Consider the following 26,251-nt stretch of genomic DNA (forward strand, 5'->3'; position numbering starts at 1 on the left):
TAGCTGAGAAAATACTCAACATTACTGATCATTAGTGAAATGCAAATTAAGCCACAGGAGACATCACCTCACACCTGTCAAAATAGCTTTCATAGATGAAGGTAAGCGTGGAGAAGAGGGAACCTTTCTTTGCATTTCAGTGGTGGGATTGTAAATCAGTGCAGACATCATGGAAAATGCTCTGGAAGTTACATTAAAAAACCAAAAGTAGAATTTCCATATGATCCAGAAAAGTTCATTTTCTGGGCACATATCCACACCCTGTGCTCATCCATGGCTGAGAGCATAAAGGAGGTGGGGTACCCAATAGACTGTTCCTCAGACTTAAACTAAAAGGAAATGATGACATTTGTGACAACATGGATGGAACTGGGGGGCATTCATGGCAAGGGAAATATAAATGTAGAATATAAAACGAATTAACTCTCTTTGAAGCAAGAGTAGAAGGTTGGTTACTGGAGGCTGCCAGCTGGGAGAGATAAGTTGATATTGGTCAAAGGCACAATTAAAAGAAAGCCCAGATTTTAAAAGAATTTTTAATTACAGAGTAACATTTCAAATAAATATTGATTCCAGCATAGTGGTTCAGGACTATAATCTTAGCACTTAGGGAGGTCGGAGGCAGAGTGTTTATAACTTCAAGGCCAGTCTTGGCTATTCAACCCACCCAAGGGCAGCATGAGCTATCTGTGGAGACCTTGACAAAGCTTGTGAGGTACTATGTTAACTGTAACTTGATTTGACTATTCCACATTTCGTGTGTGCTAATACCGCTTTGTGTTCTAATTAGACAATTATAATTTATTAATGCATAATAGAACAACTGACAGCCATTCCAGGAATTATACACAAGACACATAAGATCTCACTTTCCATGAATCTACACATAAGGGGTATCCAGATCAGAGGAGTTCACTGAGATGGAGCAGCTTGGTCGCCCCCACAGTAGGAGGAACAGGATCTGCTTAATGGATACAGGTTTCTTTTGGGATGAGAAAATGTTTTGGAAACAGAGGTGGCAATTATATGGCATTGGAAACACACCAAATGCCATGGAATTGAACATTTTAAAATGGTTAAGTAGTTATATAAATATAAAATCAACTGAAAAAAAATTCAAGCTCACCAATGAAAGCTTCCTTTACCACCTCCCCCAAAGAACACTTCTAGGCAGCATGTGATTCATTTATTTGTCTTGGTTATTGTATAGAGTGTCCCAAAACTTCCTGTCTGTTTCATTCATTGGTATAACTCCCTGGACCTAGAGCAGTCCTGGAACTGATAGGGAATGAAGAATCATTTGTAGAAGAGGCACATACATATATTACCTCTTTAATGCCCCCTTAATAGAAGATCTTTGATATTTCTTAGGGGAGATTCTTTCAGTTTAAGTATGGTGAAAACAGATAAATAATACAGGAATAGATAACCAAACATATAAATGAATACAAATAGAGAGTGGGAGGAAGGAGCAGGTACCCTACCAGGCTTCCTAATTCCCCCATGTAGGAAGCACACAAACAGCACAGCAGAGCTTCAGCACATTGGGACGAAAGGATTAAACACGAAGCACAAGGTTCGCTTTCCATTTGCAAAGATTAGAAACCATATTCTCCTTTAAGTTCTAAAGGACCAACCAGTGCATTGATTAAAGCAGGAAAGCTGGAAAACACACAGCTCCTAATAAACACACTGTCCCCACATGCACATGCTCTCAAGAGGAATTCAGCTGTACACGCACACACTTGCTCAACAGGACACTGAGTTAGAGAACATACCGATGAGCTCCTTATTTCTGACATCCAAGGCCATGTTCCGGAGTGCCGTGGCCACTGCACATACTACACGGTCGTTGTCTATTCGAAGGAGCTCCACAAGGATGGGCAGGCCTTTCTCTTTCCGGACAGCGGCTCGGATATATACGGACCACTGCCAAAAGAGGGAAGGCAAAGGAGATTAGAAAGAGGGGCGAGAAGCCCTAGAAAGCCAACAGCTCCGAGGTTTGTCAGGCGGCTGTTTGCAGGAGCCGAAAAGGTTGGCTTGCCATGACCTAGCTGCAGAACAGGCTGAACACGTTAGACATGCACTGGACGGTGTCCGCTTTCCCCCTCCGAACCTAAGATAAAGGTTCCAGGGTCACTTCGTGGACCACCGCTCCTTTTTCTTGTGGCAGTGTTCTCAGCACTCGGGGCTAGATGCCACCTACAGGATGTGCACCCGTGATGCTGTAGGATGTGGAGGTTTGGGGTGGGCAGAGCTGACTACTGATATTAGAGAAATAATAATAATAAAAAAAAGAACCACCAATATGCAGGAAGTGGTGTGGGTTGGATATGGGTGGCCTTTGTAAAGAGAGCTCTGAGGTGGCCCGTAGAGATCAACTGCCATGCATGCAAAGGAAGAGGCCTTTTGTTCATCAATAGAGAAGAAATTAGTAGAAAAAAAGAATATAGGACTGGGAAGAGGAAAATATGGCATTGAGAAGCAAGAGTGAAAATGATAACACTTTTTGAAATAAGAACATTAAGATAAAAATGTATTATTTCCAGGGCTATCATTCAATGTCCTATTTTTTTAAAGACACAATTTGTTTTGGTTTGGGGTTGGTGCCCTTATGGAACAGATCTGATACTTCCTGTTGAATGAAGAGGTATTGTTGGGCAGATAAAGCCCCTAGACTCAGTCATTTAAGAAAATGCAGGTAGCCTGAGCTTTGTAGACGTGAATGCATGTTTTATATTGTTCCATACTGTTCCAAAGACAGCTGTGAGGAAAACTGATTGTCAGGGTTTGATTGGCTGCAATTTCACTTATGATCTGGAAAAAATACATTCAGGAAAGAGGATTCAGATTCTGAGGGAACCAGTCCTTCCCCACCCCTCCCCCACCAGGCCCACTCCAGCCCCCCAATCCCCCATAGGGACAGGCACCCCAGAGCTGGCTCTCACCTGTGGCAGGCAGGGAGCCCCCTCTGGCAGTGAACGTAGGGCATACGCCATGCCTGCCACATCCTCAGCCCAGCCCTGCATGAAATATGAGATTAAAAAAACAAACAACTTCATCCCATCCTACGTTAGAAGTCACATTCACATCGTTTTCATCACCATCATTCAATATCGCATGATTCTCTTCTTTCCCCTTTGTGCCTGAGGCGTAGGCACACAGATACAACTCACCATGGCGCCGCTCAGCCTACTCAACAGCCCCACGTACAGAAGCAAAAGAAACACTATTCAGGAGTCCGGTCGACAGTAGAGAAACACCAAGATTTGAAATCACTGAGCTAGATCACGTTGTGTGGCTCTGACACCACTTCCCAGAGAGGAAGTGCCCACTTCTATGTGTACGTTTGCCCCCCACAAAGAAACATGGCCTCCCCTAGACACACATTCATTGCTTTCTCTAGCTGAGTGTCTAGCACTTAATCCAGAAAAGACTGAAGCTTAAGCTTACGCAGCCGCTTATGGTTGGCCTCTTCTATAATATTAAGGAGAGAACTTGGAGTTCAGAGAGTGAGATTCAGACTTTGGGTCAACATGGAGGAATTAAAAAGTGCACATTAATAATAAATAATACTGGGATACTTTTGTCCTGAAAGACCATTGTAAACAGTTCCTGGCATCCTAAGCACAGGCCTTAGAAATGGCTCTCTTTCCACTGCCAAGCCTATGCTCTTGGTTTACACAGTTGAGGTCTCTTCTAATTCCTCAAAATGCAGGAAGACCAGCACCATCACTTTATCAACAGGGACATATTAAATAAAACATTAAATAATCTCATCACAAGAGATACCCTGTCCCTGAATCTGCTTCTCCTTTGGCTGAAGATATCACGCTCTCTGCTGCTGCCACTTTATCTTCCACACTACCGTATCTGTAATGTCCCCAAATGGGACAGCTATGGTTTTCTTGGAAGGTCCAGTACTACACTCATCTGCTCTAGGATGGATGGAAAGATAGTCTGGTAAGTGGAGAATGAAGAGAATCCATTTAACTCTGACAGGAACTTGAGAGGAAACAAAACAAAACTGAACCAAAAAAAAAAAAAAAGCCTGTAGGCTTCCAATACGTATGAGTTCAGACATGTATCAGACATGTATTTTATGATATGAAAAATGACAGCCTGGAATGGATTTGACACTCAGGTGACCCAAGAGCAGAACCTTCTTTTTTGTTTTTTTGGAACCTTTTTTTTTTTTTTTTATAGTGTGTGTGTTTTGTGTGTGTGGTTCTTCTCATATCACCATAGTCTACAGCCTGCCGTAGACATATTCAAAAGGTGCTGCAAATGTGCATGAGTTTTTCTAGACTTTCCAAGATAGGAGGTTGCCATGTTCTTAAGCCATTAGCCTAGAAGTCCAGGGAGTGGGCTGGAAATCTATGAGTCACCCAGTAAGGAGTTAAAAGAACAGAAGGCATGGTGTCGATAAAGAAGCCTGGGGACTGTGGAATGCTTCCCAGGTGCGAGTAGTGTAGAAGCATGAGGCTCACACAGTGTTCCAGAAGAGAACGGGGCTGCTTCTCTTTAAGCCCAGTGGTGGTCTGAAAGGTGTATGAGCTGCCAAAAGCTTTATTTGGCAAGTATGGGTGCCATTGAAGGAAGCAGACAGTAGAGGAAGGTGTACATACCTCACCCTGATCGGGGTAAAGTACCTGACTCAACCCTGACGTTTTGTCAAAAGACCGAGGGTAGTATGCACTGAGCAGGGCAGCACAAAGCGGGGAGGTAAACCAGGTGTCACTGAGAAGAGTGACCCATGATCAAGATAAGATGCTCAGGATTATCAAAAAAATAGCAGAGAAAGAGGGAAAAGCAAGAACAGGGAGAAGGAGAAAGAGGAAGAAAGAACAAGGACCAGGCACAAGAGCAGAACAGGATGCCAGGTTCAAATTGTCCCTGATGTGGAGTTCCCAAAGATGGCTCAGGAGGGCAAGTTCCCTCAGAGCATTCTAGCTAACATCTAATAACACACTTACCAGAAACGTTCTAACTTCTTTGTATGTTTGAACTCATTTAATTCTCAACTCTGTAAAGCAGGTGCCTTACTCGTCCTACTTTACAGGTGAGACAAGGCAAATACGGCATGATGCAGACTGGGAATACTCAAGCTGGTCTTGAACTCATGAAGCTCTATCTCTGAGTCAGTGTGCTTGACACCCACTCTCCCTTGTCCCTCTGTAGGACGGCTTCAATTATGAACATCTTCACCCCAGTTCATAGAACTTACAAGGTAATCAACTCATGTTGTTTTTCATTTTATTATTTTTAATTGCCAATGATCCATTTAACTTGCCTCTAAACTCCTGAGTAAAAGATAGTTAAGTACTATAAATTGGCCCACTGGGCACTTAAATCTATTCTTGGGAACGGCTGTCCTGATTCACTAAGACTAACACAAAAGCCACATGTAACTGGAATATCTTGTTTATGTCAGAAGAGGGTCACTTTTGTTTACATGGAATGAGATGATACTTCAGACAGGCAACATTGCATTCTTCCTTTTTCTCCTGGGCAGAATTGGGCCATTGTTTGGCTCCACGAGATGTTGTTATAATGGAACAGAGAAGAAAAGGTAAATGGTTGTTTTTAAGGCTAGCCCCACAACCCCAGGTACAAGCTTGGATATATTGAAAGGGGATTAGAAGAAGCAGAAAACAATCTGTTCACTTTTCAGAGTTCACACAGAGCCCCTAAACGAATGTGTGGGGCATTACAAGAAGAAGTAAGAGATGCAACAGTACTTCGTGAGCTGTCATGACAACCCTGGAGTGTCCAGGAAGAAGCTGTTGATGTGGGAGGGTACGGTGGTGTTACTTTCTCCCTCGCCCTCAACAAAGATGGCAGAATGGAGAGTCAACCAATGACTTCCCTTATTGGACTATGGAAGAGGCCAAGAACTAACCAGTGAAATTTTCAGTCCCATCCTGGAGGCATCCATGAAGTATGAAGGCTTCTGTGACCCCAGTGTCACCAGGGGTAGCCCTGGGGGCTTCTACGGGCTGAAGTGTGAAGGAAAAAAGAGCTACAGAGAAGAATTACAGAGGGTTTACTTGACTAGGAAGCAGGTGACACATTCGAAGGGTTAGCATGGAGGAGGTATGTCTGCATCCGAGGATGCTCAACAGTGAGGTGAGACTGAGAGAGGACAGTAGAGCAAAGTGGTCCAGCCACCAACCATCACACCACGGTGTGCCCCAGACGGGAGGCGCCGTAGGATAAAGATGACTCCACACAGAGAAACAGAATCAATGCACGATCCAACACCTATCCATCTACAGAGTTATGCTCACAGAACCCAAAGTCAGCACCACCTCGAGGTCAGCAGAAGATAGGGGACGTCAACACGGGACAGCTGCATTCTGCTGAATTCACCTACAAATGTCTAGATTGTTGTTTTTTCCATTTCTGTCATTTTTGGCAAAATGAAGCTCAGGGAATGAACCCAGTAAGAACTACTCAAAACAAAGTTATTTGTGTCTAATCAATTTACTTACACTGAGGGATTGAAAGATCAAGTAAAGTCAGTTTTTTTTTTTAATCCTTCAAATCCAGGTTGCCTGATTCAATTGTGGATTTCCTGGGACTTAATTCAAAAATATCAGCCAGAATAAAACACAAATGATGGTTACAATATCTTTAAAAATTATCCCATACTTAGAATGAGACAATTCCACTAAAGCTGATTTATGCAAGTAAGAGGTAATTTCTCTGCTAATACTGCACTAAATAACTGAAGATAATGTTTTCCATTAAGAACAAAATAGTCTCTTTTGGAGCTGAACCCATGATAGTGCTAAAATTCTGAACTGATGGATTTTCTATTCTTTAAATTTTTGTTGCTTTAGTGGTACAGTCAGCTATTAAAAGATCTTCTGTTAAATGGCAGACAATTCTCCCCTGGAATTATTAAAGTAGGTATTTCCCCACTTTATCTCTTGACATGGTAAAGAAATGTCCTATTCTAAAAACCTAATGATTCCAAATAAAATTGAACCCCCCCCCATGCATGATAAGTCCCCAGTTTATTTCTTTTTAAACACGGGTTCTGGGGATTGTCAGTTTCTCATACTTGGAAGGCATGTGCCTTACCAACTCATTTATCTCAGCCCATGATTTAACTTTTCAGAAGTATTCTAGCATCTTCTGCTCTCATAGAGTCTCAATGTGCTTGATTCTTATTCCATAAAATGAAAAAATACCTAACAACAACTTTAGTATCAATTACGAGAGTCTAAAATTTGCTTCTGAATTTATTTATTTATAAGGCCGTGTTATTTTATTGGCAATCTAATTAGTGTTATAAGCAGAACATTCCCCATGGGCCAACTTATTTATTCAGTATTATTTTACTGGAAGTTTGATTACAAAAAGAATGTGCTAAATATTCAGAAACCATGTGGTTTCTATTGTATGGCTCATGTTACTACAATTGTTTCTATTATTATTATTGTTGTTGTTGTTGTTACTGTTATTAATCGAGTAACTAAGTCTATAAAGAAATAGAACTGTGATTGGCGGCTACTATGGGATTCATGGAGTAGTTGGGCAAGGTCAGCACAAAGCCCTTCCCATGAGGGTTCCTCTACATTGATGGCATTCATGTGTTGTTCTTTCATTTCAGTCATGTAATAAGATTGTACACTTTTGTCCTCAAAATCCCCATATTTACTTTGAGAAGTGAAATCTCTGGTCAACGGGACTAGCGAAGAATTTCCTTGTTAGCAAAGCTAGAATTTATCAACAGAGACGTTGGCTAAGGCGGCAGCAGATATCGTGTGCTCATAGGGTGGGTTTTTTCCCTTGTTCATACTTCTTACATGTAAGTCAGGGTACTGCAAAGACTGAGTTTTATCACACGTATTTGCTGATAACACTAATGTTCAGGTGATGGGGTTTCCTAGGAGGAAAAGGATCTTGATGTAAGAAGTGAAGAAGGCCAGGTTTAATGGACAGTGACCTAGAAAAGCATCCATTAAGCTGAGCAAATACCTGTAAACCAGTTGTCGGCCATGTCAAGGAGCAGCAATAATCAATTAAAACAACTTATCTTTAAACATTAACCTTTCTGAATTTTTTTTCAAATACTGGAGGTAAAAAAACTCTGTGTGCATCTGCCATTTAGGAATGCCTTTCAGGGAATTTGATGCAACTGCTTCTGGTGATAGGTCTTGCATGCATGAAACTAAGGCTGTCTCAGATCTCACCCTCAGCCAGCTACATTTCCCCCTCGATAGCACTGTGTAAATATGTCCTTGCGGCGGGGAGACGGCCAGCACCCTGACCTCTAACCAGCAGGGTGTACTGGAGGTGGCAGACTCCCAGCCACTGCGCACAGGCAAGGCTGAGCTGGCGATCATTTCTATTCAATATGAGACAAGAAAAGTAACCCAAAGAGTTTACTTTTCTCTTACTCAATACCACGTCAAAAACTTCCCCTTAATTTTTTCTTTGTAAAAGTAGTTTCTCATGAAAATAAGGGACTGGTCTTGATATCTTTCTCATGGAGCCAGGGGAATTCCACCTTGGAGATATTAAAACATTTCTTCTTTTGATGACACAGGTAGGGGGAATCTGTATTTTGTTGTGTGGCATGGTCTGGAGAGGCCATGATGATGAGGCCTTTATTCTTGTAACCATAATGTTTCTGAGGAAGTTCTATGCAGCAGAAGAATTCAACTGCAATTACTTTATACTAACACTTTGTTCTGCAGCACAAGTGGACTCTATTAGAGAAAGTTTTTTTTTTCTCATGAAAGGAGACGAATTTATTTTTGAATCTAGGTTTATAGGTCCATTTTACAATCCTTGTCCATTCTGGTGGGGGGCAAAACCACATGGAAGTGTTTCTCCACCTCAATCCTAGACTATCAGCAGGGAACAGAGATGCCACTGTGGTTTTCATGGTGGAATATTTCTTTCCAGAGACTGAATTTTGTTTCCTGCTGGTGGGTGTAACAATGGGAGTAGTCTTGGAGTCACATGTTGAAGATGACAGAATGGCCCTTAGCCCGTGTGAATTGCTTCCTGCCTCTTTCCTCCGGCCTTTATGGTGATATCAGGAGAAAATAGGCTCTGACTTCTATCTTGCCTGAGACTTTTCATATCTGGGGGTCTGAATGTTATAGCGGCTGGCATTCCTTTAAATAACAGACTGCTTGTAAAGGTCTGCCAGAGGTAATTCTAAACATTGGCTTCTATACTGAGGTTTTAAGTAGCAATGCTGGGAATGTGCTGACTCCTCCTTTACTGTTTCCTTGTAAAAGTGACCTCAGTGCCACTCCTGGACCCTGACACACCATTAACAATGGCCTTCTGAACTTTTTACTTACATCTTTATTACAGAGTAAAGGAGAGACCAAGTTACATTCATCTCTTTCTTTCAATTGTCTTCAGCTTCTGGTCCATAGTGGAAGATTAAAGAGTGCTTAATTGACAAAAGAAACTGTTGGGTTGAGTTTCAACACCAAGTACTTATTATGTAAGTCAGTACTATCTCCACTGAAAGTGTCTACGCTCTAAAGATCAAAGGCAGTGGAGTTACTGATGGGGCCAGAGATTTCCAACCTTTCCCCCAGAAAAATCTCTAGGTTCTAAGTGGTTATGGGCTCTCAGGAGAGTCTTTTCTGTGCCAAAGTAATCCATAACCATATGTGTGGGCTAGAACCACTGAATCAGATCTTAGGAGTGGCTGGTTTTCCTTCATGATGGGAAGATAAGAATATTGAGGAGCTATGACCAATACTCTAATTCAACTCAAGTCCTTATGTCACAATTTCTCTCTGGCATGACTACATGGGCAATTGACAATGTCTGCTCTCAGCATAGTTTACATTTCAAAAAGACTCAGAAAGGTAGCAACCATTCTAACTGAAGCTGTACCTGCCTGGCAAGTCTTGATTTCCTTAGTTTTTCTTTGCCTTTTTGCTGTCCATGGTGCTGACCTAGACCTGCTGATGAGAGTAGCCGCCACCCCCAACCCCCACTCCTGGGGGGATGAGGGGAGTTTTTCTCATTAATGCAAAGTTTGAGTGATCTGATTATTAAATATTTGCTATAATCTAATCATTTTCCTTATGTTTTGTGGTTCTTTGAGCTTCTTGGGTTTGCAAGTCTATGGTTTTCATTATGTTTGGAAAAATTTTAACTGTTACTCCCGCCAGTATTTTTTTTCTATTCTCTTGATCCTGCTTGCATCCTTTTGTTTGAGGAGCCCAATGATGTGTGCACCGGGCAAGCTGAGGTTCATGGATGCATCCCTGCCCTGACGTGTGCTAATTTTTTTCTGTGTAATATTTAATCTGCTATTTACTGCATCTTATGTATTTTTCATTTCAAACATGGTGCTTTTAACTCAAGATGTTTTATTTGGTTTTTCAAGCACACGTCTTTTATCTCTAACTTTCTGAACATATACAATGCTATCATAATTTTCTCATGCTTGCTAATTTTAACATCTGTCAGTACTGAGCTGTTTCTTTCTTTCTTTTTTTTTTTTTCATTATGGACTACATTTTCTTTTTCATTTGTTGACAGAGTAATTTACAACCAAATGGCAGGCATCCCCAATTTTAACTTCTGGGATACTGAAAATACCTGCATTCCCATAGGTGCTTTAAGGCTTTGTTTAGACTGTGATGAATAAAATTTGTAACTACTGATGAATTTGGATTTTGCTTATAAGGTTCTTTAGAAAAGGATGGAGCACACTCAGTCTATGGCTAATATTCTTCATAATTAAACAAGATCTTTCTGAGTATTTTATCCAATGGTCCATGAATTGTGAGATTTTCCCACATGACACTGGGAAACACATACTATGTCCATCTCATGTAGGAGACAAATTTTGCTCCCTCTTGTAATTTCAGGTAGACTTTGCCAGCCTTAGGCGTTTTTCTCACAGGCAAACACTAAGAGTTCCTTGCTGAATATTAGAGGGGACTTTTCCTGTGTAAATCAGGATCTTTGGTATTCTGTCCCATGCACTCTAGTTATTTTGACTTCAGCTACAGGTTCACATTTTTTTATTTCTTGTCCTCAAGTTCTTTGTCAAAACCCCACTGTTTTACCTATTTCTTATTAGTTGCTTTTCTTTAGAAGAAGGTAAATTTGGACCCTGTCACTCTGTCCCATATCTCTGGTTCAGCAGTTTCTCCACTTCCAGAAAGGAGTTCTGCGACACTTACATTAGAACTAGAGCAGAAGTCAGATGACCCGTCTCAACAGTGACAAACCCAACATCAGGTTATCACACAGGTCTCCTCTGGAGCTGGCGTCAATGGCAACTGCGGCATTTGCAATACTGTTGTGGTTCATGACCAAGTTGAGCTTCCTGGTTCATGTAGGGGAGAAGCTGCTGAGCCATGCCTGACTAGGACCAAGAGTTGGCCCTCGGCTTGGTCCTTCACCTCTTGCTCCTTAGCTTCGGCATCTTGGACTCATCTAAAATACTGTTTCTCATACACTCCATGTAGGCAGAGCCTTCAGACAGCCTCTGTGCTCATTCTGGGGCAGTTTTTTTTTTTTTTTTCACTTTCATCTATCAGGCATGATACTTCATGTTCCATGTTTTAAAATAAGTTTCTACAGCTCGTCTTTGTGCTTTGACTTGTGCCATCGACTAGGGGAAAGGTAACTCACTCCATCTTGATGCTGAACCAGGAGTCTTGCTTTTTTGTTGTAGTCTACTAACCTCCTCTCGTTCTCGATCACAGGCCACAGTGACTGCTGGATTAAGCTAAACTCGCTGTCCCCTCAAGGTTGCCATTTCTTTCTCTAAGGATATGTCTCAAATTTCTGAGTTCTCTTACATTTAGAAAACTTCAGTTGGGCCATCTGGGCCAGAGATGCTATTTCTTCCTCCTTAAATTTATGTTGTTATCATGTCACTTCATAAAATATGGGATCATATCTGTGCAATTTTTATTCTATTTTATTTTTTTAATATAATTAGGCTGATAATATTCCTAGAGAATATTCATATTTTAGTAGAAATGGACTGAAGCTATGTAAATGTTGAGCTTCACTGCCATTACACATGTATTTCTACAATTCAAAGCCTGGGTTTTCATAAACCTCAATTAGAATAGGAAGGATCTACAAACAGGAGTTGAAAGGGCATTTGTTCACATTTTGGATAATCTTCAAGTTACTGGATCACCCATTTTAATATTCTGCAACAAAAAAATTCACTGTCTGTGAACAAGAAAAGTGCAACTAAAGTCCATGCTCTTCTGAGAAACATTTATCACTTTGTTCCTGCCATAATGCCACCTCCTTTTTCTGCTGTTCATGAACCACGTAATGAACATTTTCAAGTGTAGAAAGTGCTAAGGGCCATTAGGAAGATCTAGTTTGCTAGTCAATTTGTCACAGCCAAAGAGTGATCATGCTCTCCTCATAAACGGAAGTTATTGTGTCAGACAAGGAGGTCCATAAAGAGCTCTCTCCATGCAAAATTCTCCAGTTTTACCTCCTCATTTCTGTTTTGTTGGGTCATAAAAAGTTAAGGACTACTAAGAAATGCCACTAAAATTTGACAGTTGCTATAAAAACACATTCTTAGAGTGCTAGCTTGCTGAGGGTAGTGCTGTGTGAAAGCCACTGTATGCCTTGTCATAGCCTTGCTTATTATTTATGATTTTTTTTAAAAAGACAAACCTTTGCATTTGTGCGTGTGCTATCTGCACATGTATACTTTCATATGTTTGTGTGAAGGTGCATGAAGAGGCAAGAAATAATTATCTTTCTCAGTCACTCTCCACCTGAGTTTTTGAGACAGAGTTGTTCACTGATCCCAGGGCTCATCAACATGGCTAGACTGGCTGGAAAGCAAGCCTCATGGATCTTCCTGTCTCCATCTCCCAGCACCTGGGATTGCAGTGTCTTTTTATTGGGATTCTAGAAATTTGAACTCAGCAAGCGCAGCAAGTGACTGACCAACTGAGCCATCTCCCTTGACCAAGACTGTCTCTGTCACATGAGGATTTTTCTGTTCAGATTTTTATATTAGACTTTATTAATCTATTTGATTATAATGATATATCACTGTTTGGTATAATAAGTATCTTCTCTACTCTCCTTTAAGGACCTTCCATCTCCTTTCCCCTATAACAGAGTAAATGAAGTGTAGAGTAGGTGGTGGGAAGTCCTGATTCCCACAAACACATGTGGAATCGAATGATAAGGATCTCTGTATGTGTGCTTATTTGTAAATGCACAGAAACATTATTCAGAGGCCTTCTACTGTGTCAGAGGACCAACCTATTTATCTAGAGTTGTTAGGAAACAGGTGTTGATGTAAATTTGACACCCTAAGAGCCAATGTTCTACTTTGTCCATCTGGGATAGAAATCTTCATAAATTCTATCTTCTGAAGTAGCCAATAACAACTAGACATCCTGATGACAGTGGGACTATGTTTTGACATTCACTCAGTACTTGGAATGATCTCTGGCAGTTTTCTTTCTTGCATACTTATATTTACATTTTCTACCTTTTCCCCTTGCCGTTGGGATATCTGTTGCATTTCTAATGGTGCATATTTGTGTTTGGTCATAAAGTTATCACATTGTATTTTCTAACTCAGGTTCATAATCTAATATAGACTTGAAAAGTTAAATGGTCATAGTCCTTAAACTTTATCCATTTACTAATCTCTACTTTATTGATAGCAGAAAATTTGGTAAACAAATGTCCTCTGGACTGTGCTGAGCTAATGTGCAGGTTCAAGTGCCGAGAGGGGCATAGTGTGATCGCCAGAAGACCCGGAGTGATGTCACACATCCTACATTGCTTGCATTATATGATCCAAGATAGGAAAGAATTTGAAAATATAAAGATTGCAAAAGTTTTAAAACCCTATCATTTTATCCTTCTAATTAAGGACTCAGACATGTCTCATTAACTCTCCAAACTACCCTGGTTATCACAAGACACAGAGATTGGTAAGTAACACAAAATATACTGCATTTCAGGCAGATACTGTGAACCCAGGAGGCACTGCTGATCCTAGACATCGGTGAAACCGTCACTCTCCTGTGACTCCTCTCTATCAGTTTCACATAACAAGCACGCCATAGGCTGCTGTGGTGACTCACTGAGTAAAGACATGCCACAGGCTGCTGAGATGAGGTGACTCACTGAGTAAAGACATGCCATAGGCTGCTGAGATGAGGTGACTCAATGAGCAAAGGCACGTCATAGGCTGCTGAGATGACGACTGAATGAGTGAAAGCACCCCATAGGCTGCTGAAGTGACTCACTGAGTAAAGGCACTTGTGCCAATCCCAAGGACCCAAATTCAATCTCTGGGACCCACATGGTGGAAGGAGAGAATCAATTCTTGTAAGTGGTCATTTGATCTCCACATATGTGTTGTGACAGACTGACAGACACATGGGGGGGGGGATAACAAAGCATGTTGCTATCAGAATCAAATAATCAAAATCAAATGAAGAGTCCTGAAGAGTGACCCTCTAAGGATGGCTGGGGGATTAATTTGTGCTCTAAACATCTTACTGGCATCCTAGGAGTCAAACTGGTAGCTGTGTATGGAGATGTATGCACAGATGCTGCTGTGGCTAAGCGCTAGTGTTTGGGAACTGCTAATCCAAGCACAGGCCCGTCAGTAGAGCACAAGGAGACAAGTACATCCTGGCTTCAGTTGTTCAGGGCCTCGTGGACCACACCCCCTCCTAGTGACCAGTTGGTGGCTCAGCAAGGCCATACATCATGAGTGAATGGATGACTGGTGACATTGTATGCTGGCCTTAGACATGGTGCAGTGCTTTGCATAACAATTCTCTTTCCTCCGTATACTTTTAACATTTCCTCTTTATTACTAGTTTATAACAATTTGCTTACAATGTTCTTTGCATAGTTTCCTTCTTAGTTTTTTTTTTTTTTTCGGTTGTTGTTGTTTGTTGTTTTGTTTTGGCTTTTTTTTTTTTTTGGTGCTTGGAGTTTCCTAACTACCTTGATATATAAATGTATGATTTTCATTCAATATGAAAAGTACTCACTTTATTTAACTATTCTCTGCTCCCTTCCTCGCCCTCTTCAATCAGTACACCAGCCTACTTAAGTACAGCTATGCCTACATTGTTTTTCTTCTCGGAATGTTTCATTTTCAATAGCTTCGTATACTGTCTTCAAGACCACTGATTTTTTTTTTCCTTTTGCATTATTTAGTCTGTCATTAATTCTATTCTATGCAGTTTTAATTTCAGACATTACTGTCAAGACTCCTGAGCTTTGACTCAGGTCATCTGCATATCTCCCCTTAACTTTTAGAACACAGGAAACACAGAATTTAAGTTAAAATTTTTACATTCAAAATCTTGTAGTGTCCAAGACATTTCCACACTTTTAAATTGTCTTAAGGACATAAGAATTTCTTAAGGAACATGAAAAATGATGAAAATAGAAAAGCATATGGACAAATACAATAATTTACTTAAAATTTTATCTTAAAATAGTCTATGTGATTTGCTATCATGTAAATCTTCATGCCTCAGGTCAGGTTCACCCCAGAAATCAACTTTCTCATGCTTATCCAGTTAGTACATTGAGGAAGGGAAGCTGGAGGGGAACTGTGTGTGTGTGTGTGTGTGAGAGAGAGAGAGTGCTCTTGATCTCACAGATAGACAACTGCTCGATCTGCTACATCTTCTACCATTTTTTGCATCTAGTACCTTGATGGTACTGCACGCTGCAGATTGAGGCAGTCACAATGGCCTCTGTTAAAGAGGTCATGTGACACACAAGACAGCTAGACTTTGCTCAGTCTTCTCAGGCTAAGAAAAGATGGGGCCAGCTTAGGTTTGAACTGTGATTTAAATCAAAGCTTCTGAGACTATGAGAGCTTAGAGAAATGTAAGCTCCAAGGGCTAGTTCAAAGGAATGGCTTCCATTATTATATCTGTCCTAGCCATGGCATGCTATGTGCTGGCTTTCTGAAGAGCATGACTCTTCTTTTAAAACTTTTCTTCCGATCTCTGCTTGAAAATAAGAGACAACTTCACTTGCAACCCAGCCCAATCCGAATTCTTTAAACACTGGGGATGTCTCATGGATGGGAATGAAATGATCAGTTTTATTCATCTCTAAGGTCTTTAAGAGAAGAGGTGAGCTTACCCACCATCAGCAGCCTCAAGAGAACTCATTTGTGCTGGGCCCAGAGAGCTAGGATGTCATGGGTGAGAAAGAGGGAAATGCAAAAGCTCAGGTTGCAGCAACAGAAAGGAAGGATGAGAGAGAGGGATAAGGCAGACACCGGAGGTATGAGCAGGAGTGTGTAGCTGCACGATGTCCGGTGCATCTCCGGCACTGAGATTCCGAATATTAAGTTTCTACATGTCAACACTAATGTGTTTTTGAAGAGAATGAATGTCAAAGGAAAAGAGCGATTATGAACATTCCAAATTCAGGCACTGGTGTTAAATGGATGGAACATGATGGGGAAACTCAAAACTTTTTGATCTCTTCTCTTGACATTTCCCACATATATCCTCAGCTTTCTCAGTGATCATACTTTTTTATTCAACAAGGAAGACTGGTACATGGAACTGTTAGTGAACATAACCATGGCTTTTTTAATGAGGCAAATCCTTTCTACTCCAAATGAAGGGATGATCATTTCTTATGAAAATCAATCAGGAGCAGTATAGGTTTTCAACACCTTGGGGGAACAGGGTCTCCTTCTGGTCATTATAGTCATACACTTGCTGTTTCCTTTCTGTGGGTCTGTACTTTTAAAATGCGAGGGATTCTTAGCTTTAAGGGCCAGAAATTGGTACTATACTGTTCACATGGCTTTTGAGAAAAGATGTTTAGATTTAGCACCCTTGATGGTCAATGATAATGCTTTGAAGCACCAACATATCACAATAATTCCTGAAAGATAAGCAGGCTAGCTATCCATGTAAAAAGATAAGCATTTTAGATTGTTTTCAATGGCTGTACTGATGTCTATTTCTTTACATTCACAATGGTCTTCAAGGACACTGGAGTATTGAAGAAAAAAAATTAAGGGCATTCTAAGTCCCACAGCTCAATATAATTGGTTTTTCTTTAACGTCTTAAAAATATTTATTAGAATTGCATTTTTTCAAACCTATACTTGTATCATTTTTAAGGCTTGCTCATAATTCCAGATTGTTTTTGTATTGTAATGAACTAGCCATACCTTCCAGCTCCCTGCAGCCAAGTTCTGCAGGGCGCCTGCTGCCCCTTCCAGCGTGTCTGGGTTTGAGCACTCAGAGAGCAGCGTGAGGTAGGGTTTGACTATGGATGGGTGCCACAGCATCTGGATCCCTTTTGGTGGTTCTGCACAGTCTGGAAGAGGTCCTACTCCATCCCACTGGTGAAAGAAAAATGAGAGAGTAAATACCTTTAACATTTTTATGCTTCATGATACCGCCTCCCATACAAATCACTAAACACAAAACAGGCATGACAGCGTTCGGTGAACATCAGTGAAGCAGAGAGGGTCAGCCATCTAGGGACCACGGAAAAACAGGAGAGCTATTCTTGAGACAGAACTTTTGATTAAGGGTGGACGGGTTTGCAGCATGTTCACAAGTGGTTGAACCTAGCATTTGAAGGGGGTCTGCTCTTGGAAATAGTCCAACATAACCGAGAGAGCAAGGAAGGAAACAGATGCATATTCATGGAGTAGAAGAATGGCAAGATCAAGGTTACATGTTTTATCATTGGCATAGACCAGACACTGCATATTACAAGCTGCCCAACCCAACACTTTCACTTATTTTGTGTAAGTTGATAACCTTTGCACAACTCTGGTAAGTTTCCATATGTCTTATGCTTGATGTAGGTAACCATTGCTGTTTCTAACAAACACGTAAACATGTACAAGGGAGAGCAAATTGTTACATTTAGTATAGACGTTGACGCGAACTATATGCAAATATAGTCCTGGCTATCCTGGAGCTCACTATGTAGACCAGGCTGGCCTTGAACTCCCTGGTGCTGGAATTAAAGGCATGCACCATCACCAGTTGGCAAATTTAGACCTTAAAGCCACCCTGATAGTTAAATTCGTTCTCTGTTGAATATAATGAATAGTAAGAGAATTTGTTACTAAAAATTAACTGTATATAACTTAAAAATTATGGCTCATATTCACAAAGAAATACTGGTTCACCATTAAAAAACGATAGTCATGAGGATGGTGGCTTCTTGGACAAATGGGAACAATAAAAGTTAAATGAATAAAGTAAAAGCAAATGTGGGGGTTAATGTTTTATCCCAAGCAAATGCATTATAAAAGCCCGTAATAATCACAAGAAAGCTTTGATAAAATGATTCAATTCTATTTCTTGCATATCAAATTTTATATCATTCTTACTCTTAAAAATAACATTAAAATAATGATACTCATCTTTGATCACATGAAGCTTATCTTCTTACTAAAGGCAGGGAATACAGGTCAAAATAAGATATATATTAAAAAATACATTTAATCCTTTAATAACTTATAGACAAAGCAATTCTTTCAAATTTGGAGTAGAGAAGCTAAGCTATTTAGCTTATGTGTACCTTAATAATGAAAGACCCTAACCCTTCAGGCTTACACCCCCAAGCCTCAGGAAAAGAGAAACTTCAAGCACCAGGAAATGAGAAACTAAAAATGTAGTTCCAAGGGCAACCTGACTCAGTCACTACTCAATCACCCCGGCCACAATGTAACAATGTAAAAAGATCTCTGTTAAGAGATGTGCTCAACTGTGACTGGGATAGTTGCAGGTGTTCCAGGAAGGACCACTGTGACCTTTGTGTAAATTCTACTCCCGCCCTGATATCCCCCCTTGAGGTTTCAGGAAGAATGTACCTGTTGACCTAACTGTACCCCCTCTGTGATCACTCTGTAACCAGACCATGATCTTGTGTGATCTGTATGGGAATTTTAATCTTGTGGGTTTTATGGGTTTTTCCTTTATAAGCCCTTATGGGGCTGCAGTAAGATGCGACTCTTGCTCTCAGGACAAGAGTTTGCCCTTCTGTACAGAAGCTTCAAAAATAAATCCTCGTGCTTTTGCGTCAACTGGACTGGAGTCTGGGTTCTTGGGGCACCCACTTGAGACCCTAGATTTTGGGGTCCAACAATAATTACACCAAAATAAACACAGTTGATATATAGTGTTCTTGTATATATTTTATATACATACATATATATGTATATAGTGTTATATTTCAAAATAAGTTCATTAAGTGTTCAAGTTTTCATTAGTGGCAGATGCAGGAAGTGTTGTGAGAGGGACTTTAAAGTTACTTCACTGTCACGATAGTTTCAAGAGTGTCATTATTTGCCAAGATAAAGCAGTCCTGTCTTGTCTCTCTCAGTTATGTTGTAGCTTGGTTTAAGTCAAGGCTGCAGCTTGGCAATGAATGGCATCCACAGATGGATGGCGGCTAAGCCCTAAAAGGTCATTCCTAATTAGTGTGACACGCAATTTCAACTTTATAATCGGGGCACTTCGGCTTCTTGTTCTTTTCATCAAAATATCATCTTGACTACTTCAGGATGCCTCTGCGTCTGTGAACAGCCACCCACAGAAGGCCAGTCTGCGCCTTTTAACAATTACGAGGAAAGTAACCCAGCCCTGCCACACTGATCCTGCCTTGTTATCTGAAACTAGCTTGTTGTAATGAACACACAGACAGCACCCGGGGAAGAGCAGTCATTTTGTAGCTGGGTCTGCGCCAATGATGAGCAGGCATCACAGGCTCTCAAGAACCCAGTCTGGCAGAGCGCGTATATCTGCGAGTACAAGACATAGACAAAGATTTCATTTGTCTTTTGTTTGTTTGATTTTCTAGTCTGTCATCTCTTAGAACATTTCAAGTTATCCTTTTCACATAAAAGTCTAATAGTATTCACAGAAATCAGAACATAAGATTTCAGCTGAGCCTGGAGCAGCTTTGCCTCTGTCAGAACTAACAGGACAGCCACACACATATGCAAGGAAGATATGTTGGAATGCTTGCTATGGAGTGTGGCAGCTGATAAGTATGTGGACGACAGCTGCATTCTCTTTGGCTGGGATTCATCTTGTTCTCCTTTTCCTAACTTCGACTCTATAAAGCAGGACAAATGATTAGATCACTAGGCAATTTTCCTCTGCTCTGACATGTCATCCCTGCAAGCCTTAAATACCTTTTATTACAATCATTTCTTAACAGCTTCAGAGGGAATCTGAGGAAATAAAAGAACAACTGATGTGAATGTGGATAATCTTTGATGGTGACCAGGGGCTGGAGTTCAAAGGGGAATCTTTGCTATTTCAGAAAGTTGATGAAACCCACACATGTTAATACCAAAGAAAAAGAACCATTTCAAAGCTAGTCAATGTAACTGACCTTTATCTGGGCACTTTCTCCAAACTTTTATTGAGTTAATCAAAGGGAAAGCATCAATTTTCCATTAAAAACAGTTGGAAGCATTCTTTAAGGACTCTGTCAATTTGCCCGACCTGGTTGAGCCTGCTAATCGACATCAACAGGGTATAGGTCAATGGTGGTGTGGATTTAATGGGTGTAGGATGCAGGTGAAACTATCCTATATGGAGTAACAGTTTAGTTCTTATTTTCTTTAGAATTTCATACATGAGCACTGTATTTACATCATTTCTACATCTTTTCCCTCTCCGACTCCTCCCATGTCCCCCCAATTCCCTCTCAAACTCATGACCTTTTTCTTCTTCAATTAACATTGTTGAGTATCTATAAATGAATACATGCTGTTGAGTCCATTTAGTATTGCTCATATGTGTACGTGTTTAGGGATGACTGCTTGGAATTAAATAACTAATCAGGGGACTTGTCCTGGGAGAAGACTGATTCTCTCTCTCTCTCAACAGCCATTAATGGCCTGGAGCTCTTCATCCAGGGGTGAGGCTTTGTGAGACTCCTTCCATCCATGTTGGCATGTCAACTGGTGCTGGTCTTGTTTAGGTCACAATTTTTGAGATTTTATAGGTAGAGCATCCCTGTAGTATACAGCTGACAGTATCTCCCAGCAGATGCTCTCGTCTTCTGGCTCTTACAACCTTTCTGCCCCGTTTTCCACAGTATTTCCTGAACCTTAGGTGTAGAAGTGTGCTGTGTTTGTATCCATGGATTTGGGTACCCACCGTCACTTGTTCTCTGTATTTTGACAAGTTGTGGATTTCTGCAATGGTTTCTATCCACTGGAATAAAAAGACCCTCCTTCTTTGATAATGGGTGAGATCTACATTTATCTCTGGGTATAAAAAGTGGTCAGAGTGAAGTTAGAAATTAAACTGATTTGGAAAAAGACAGTAATAGGCTTTCATTCAGGGCCCATCACCTCACCAGCCATGGGTATTTGGGTAGGTTTACAGGACTAGGTGTGCATTTCCTCCCATTGAACAGGTTGTAAGTCCAATTAGACAATTGTTGGTGACTTGCAAGATATAAGTGCCACTACTGTACCCTCGTGGACATCTTGCCATGCTGCTCATTGTTGTGGTTCACCTCCTTTACAGCTGGGTAGGTCTACTGATTTGCTTTTGGCTTTAGATACTATGAGAGTCAGTACACAGAAAGGGGCCTTTTGGGTCAGTTCCACTAACTTCTCCAAGTTCTGTGTCCAAAGTATATAATGTCTTCAGTAATGGGGCCGGGGGGTGGATGGTGGTGTTCATATCTCTACATATGAACAGCAAATGCTGACAGGTATGTGGAGGAAGGGGGACCATCATTTATTGTTGTGATTACAAACTGGATCAGGCATTATGGAAACCAGTTTGGAAAATTCTTATGAAGCTAAAAATAGGCCATATGGTGATATATAGTAGTAATAAAAATCTTTCAGATATTAGTACTGTATGGACATCATTTATCCCCTCTACTTCCTCCTTCCAATAGTTGTTTTCTTGAACTTAGCCTTTCTAACTGGAGTAAGATGAAATCTCCAAGTGGTTATAATTTATATTTCCTCAATTGCTAAGGATGCTGAACACTTTTAAAGATATTTCTTACCCATTTTTATTTCTTCTTTTGTGAATTCTTTGTTCAGATCTATATCCCAAGCTTTAAAATTCAGTCATTTGTTTTCTTGATTCTGTTTTTCATTTGTTGATTCAGGGTATCAATCCCCCATCACATGCAAAGTTGTGAGAATTCTCTCCCACTCTGTGGGTTTCCTCTCCACTTGGCAGAGTGCTGTCTTTGCTGTATTGAAGTTTTATGAGGTCCCACTTGTTAATCATTGGCTTTAATTCCTGGACAAATGGAATTCTATTTCTTATGCCTATATTGTGTAGGGTACTGCTTATGTTTCTTCTAGCACTTTCACATATATCATAAAGATCTTTGATATACTTGGAATTGATCTTTGTGTAGGGTGACAGATATGGGTCTTAATTTCATTCTTATGCATGTGGACCTCCAGTTTTCTCAGCATCCATTTGTTGAAGATGCTGTCTTTTTCATCAGTGTGTATTCATTTTTTAACATCTTTGTCAAATATCAGATAGCTGCAAATATGTGCATTTACGTTCGCGTTTTCTGTTTTTTCTATTGGTCTACCTGTGTGTTTTTGTACCAGTACCATGTGATTTTTATCACCACAGCTCTGCAGTATGTCATGGAATCTAGAATGGTGACCCATCTGCACTGTTCTTTCTGCTCAGGATGACTGTGACTACCTGGGGTCTTTTGTGGTTCCAGATGAATTTTAGGAGTTAAAAAAAATTAAGTGGCAGGATGCAAAATCAACTTACAAAAGTCAGTAGCTTTTTTATATTCTAATAAAAAGAAATTACCCCGAGAGAGAGAATGAATAGAAAAACACTCCCTTTCATAATAGCTTCTAAAAAATATTGGACAATAAACTTAACCAAGGAGGTGAAAAACCTTTACAATGGAAATACCTGTCTGAAGAAAGAGATTGAGGCAGACACCAGACTAGAGAAAGACCTCCCATGCTCATGGGTTGGTATAATTAATATTGTGAACATGAAACTTCCATCAAAAACAATATATAGATTGAACAGAATTCCAAATGAAAATCCCCACCCTACAGAAGTGGAACAAATTATTAATGCTAATCTATTTCTGGGTAAGGATGTATTGGTAACTGTAGGATATACAGCTCTTTACAATAATGGAAATATATCACATATAAATTTAAATATATGATGCATCTAACATTTCTAAAAAGTGGCAAACTGGGTGAAGGAAGAAGTGACTATTTTATTTTTAATGTGTGTGTTTTGTTGTCATTGTTTTGTCTTTGAGACCAGGTTTCCTTATTTTTTACAAGCTGACCTCAAACTCCCTATGTAGTCCAGGATAGCCTCAAACCTTGTAATCACCTACTTCCATCTCTTGTGTGCTGGGATTATAACCATGACATGTAGTCCACAGCTACATCTTTAATGATCTCTAAGTGCCTGCTACATGGTTATGCCATTCTTAGAACACAGGACTCAGTTTACAAACCTTGTGTAAGCTATGTTCTTGACTATATTTTTCAAGACATGTTACAAAAATTGTTTTAAAAGCTTGAAATATGAAAATGTTATAGAGCTGGGAGAGAGGACTTTCTACAGTGTAAAGGGCACACCTAGGAAACAAAGCATTTTTAAGACGCCAACAAGGGCAATGTCTGTAGAGTACTTATTTATTATATTATATTTGCCATTGGCAAGTTAGTAAACACGTACATGGTATGCCGAAGGATCTTCATTCTGCAGTTTACAGTTTAGAAAATCAATAACAGCGCTTAACAACAGAGAGGACAAAGAGGCATGCGTGGTTGGATAAAGCTTTCGCTGGCGTTCATCTTGTGCCAGGCTGGGGAGATATTCAGTGAAAACGCCTTTCTCTCCTCATGGTTTATCACTCCTCAAACTTGAGAATTAAAAAAGTATTTTACAGTTTTGTACAATAAATCTACTTTAATATGTTACTCTTTTGAGTAAAAATGGTTAATTCTCTGAGTTAATTTTAAAATAATGATGCTTACATTTTATCACTATAAAAAAATTATAAAGGGTCAGACACAGTCCACACCTGTAATCCCAGCACTCGGGGAGGTTGACAAAGGAGGCCTGGGAAGAAGCCAGAGGATTGTCATGAGTTTGATCCAGCCTGGATGACATGATGAGTTCCAGGCCATCACAGGCTTCAGTGCACAGCACTGCTTTAATCTATTATTTTTCTTTAGTAAAATGAACAAAACACTTTTGTTCCTTAAATCTGTCCTTTAAATGGTCAGATTGTATTTTGCAGTTAAACAGGGGACATACAAGGGAATGTATTTCTTATTTATTTAAAAAATGTATTTGTTATTATTGTGTGTGTATGAGGTACATGTGTAAGCACAGGTGCCCGCCATGGTGTGCACGTGGAGGTCAGAGGCCACTCTGAGAGTCAGTTCTCTCCCTGCACCATGGGTTCTGGTGACCCATCTCAGGCTGTCCAGCTTGCATGGCCACTGCCCTCAACCACTGAGCCGTGGTTGAAGTTATAGTGCTCTATAGAGTAGTATAATACTTCAACCACCTCCCTGTTCCGGAGAGTGTACTGACAGCTAAAGATCCTTGGATTCACTGCAATGGAGGGTTTTGCCCATGTATTCACAGTTTATAAAGTTAAGGATCAAGCAGGTTATAACCAGAGATTGTTTTCAAAGGATAACATTCTAAAGCATGAACAAACCTTCATGTTAGAGAACTGGTTGGCTGCACAGTGACCTCTCTGCCATGAAGGACTCTTGAGAACAGGCTGGCAATAAACTTTGAATGGACATGGAGGGTTGTGTTTGCCACCCTAGACAGTGCCTCACCCAGTGACATGTTGCTGACACTTTTCCCACCAGCTTCAAATATACAACTACATGATGTATACCAGCAGAAAGTAGCTTATTACCTGTACTCTTTCAAATCGCCAAGTATGGAAAACACGTACTTTCCCAAGGATCATCAGATGATCGTACACAGAAGTTTTTTTTTTGTTGTTGTTGTTTGTTTGTTTTTTGAAGAGAGAAATGCAAGCTGCTTGACTATTTAAGTTGGATGCACTGGCTTACTATGAGCAGGGCTGGCGGCAGGAGGGTGGGTGACGGTGGCTCTTGGAAGAAATGTGTGCTTATGAAGAAAATAACCCAAGAGTGACAGCGTTATCAGTGGGTGGGTCATATATACTCAGGTGCTACCAGGGAGCAAGAGCAACAGTCAGTATTTTATAGCAGAGCACTGTAACAGTAATCAGCAAGAAGTAATTCTCTACTTCAAAATAGCTAGTAGAGATTATCTCCATCTTCCCGCCACCAGAATCCACACCCTTTCTGTTTCTTGTTAGAAAACAAACGGGCATCTAAAGAAGAAGAATAAAAATAGGATGAAACAAACACAAACAAACTGGAATAGGACAAAACAGGGTGAGAGCACCAGAGGTGCTGGTGTGGTGGTGCATGGGATGCATGGTGCATGGAATGCTGGTATGGTAGTGCATGGGATGCTGGCTTGGTGGTGCATGGGATGCTTGCATGGTGGTGCATGCCTGCAACCCCCACGTGGGAGCTGAAGGCAGAAGGATAAGAGGTTGCAGTCCAGCCTCAGCTACCCAATGAGTATGAATATGGTGTATGAAAAACACCTATTTTCAATAAAAAAAAGCAAATGTATTTAAAAATGCTTTAAAAATAGCTGGTAGGAAGGAATTTAAATGTTTCCAACACAAATGACACATGCTTTAGGAGATGAATATGTCAACCATGCTGATGCAATTATTGTAACTGCTCGTATGGACTAGAATATCATACTGCACCCCAAAGTATGGACAATTACCAAGTGGCAGTTAAAAACTATTACAATTCTCTTTGGTTTCCTTGTTGGGTTCGGATTCTACTTAAAATGTTTCTACTACAGTTAGGTTAAAGATTGGAAAACTGAAGTCATTTGTCCTTTATATGAAGAGAAAGACATAACTTAGGGATAAAAATCAGAAACCAATAAAACCAGGTGATGATGTAATACATTTTACAAAGGGACTTTGCAAACATGGTCCTACGAAGACTCACAGGATAATTCTCTCTATTAATCCCAAAGCTCATGCTGAATATGGAGAAGTACAGGACGATTTCAGCTCTTCTTTACCAGCTCGCAGTGTCCTCCCTGTCTGGTCTCACAAGCCCTAGGCTGTGTACCACCGACTTGCTAACAAGTAAAACCCACTGATTACACTGGTCGAAGGATTCCCA

General features: G+C 40.4%; 1 protein-coding gene across 6 annotated transcripts in view; it reads right to left on the reverse strand.

Moving 5' to 3' along the window:
- Ctnnd2 (catenin delta 2) overlaps positions 1–26,251 on the reverse strand; it is an 881,165-nt gene that overhangs the window by 97,135 nt on the left and 757,779 nt on the right. For 5 of the 6 annotated variants that reach the window (XM_076551692.1, XM_076551693.1, XM_076551691.1 and 2 more), the window contains 3 exons: positions 17,186–17,359; positions 2,949–3,023; positions 1,779–1,929 (listed from right to left, as the gene is read on the reverse strand). In XM_076551692.1, coding sequence (XP_076407807.1) covers positions 1,779–1,929; positions 2,949–3,023; positions 17,186–17,359 — 400 coding nt within the window. The remainder of the gene's footprint in view (positions 1–1,778; positions 1,930–2,948; positions 3,024–17,185; positions 17,360–26,251) is intronic. The other variant, XM_076551694.1, reaches the window with a different exon arrangement.

Source organism: Peromyscus maniculatus, chromosome 15 (assembly GCF_049852395.1).
Source record: "Peromyscus maniculatus bairdii isolate BWxNUB_F1_BW_parent chromosome 15, HU_Pman_BW_mat_3.1, whole genome shotgun sequence".
Taxonomy (NCBI): domain Eukaryota; kingdom Metazoa; phylum Chordata; class Mammalia; order Rodentia; family Cricetidae; genus Peromyscus; species Peromyscus maniculatus.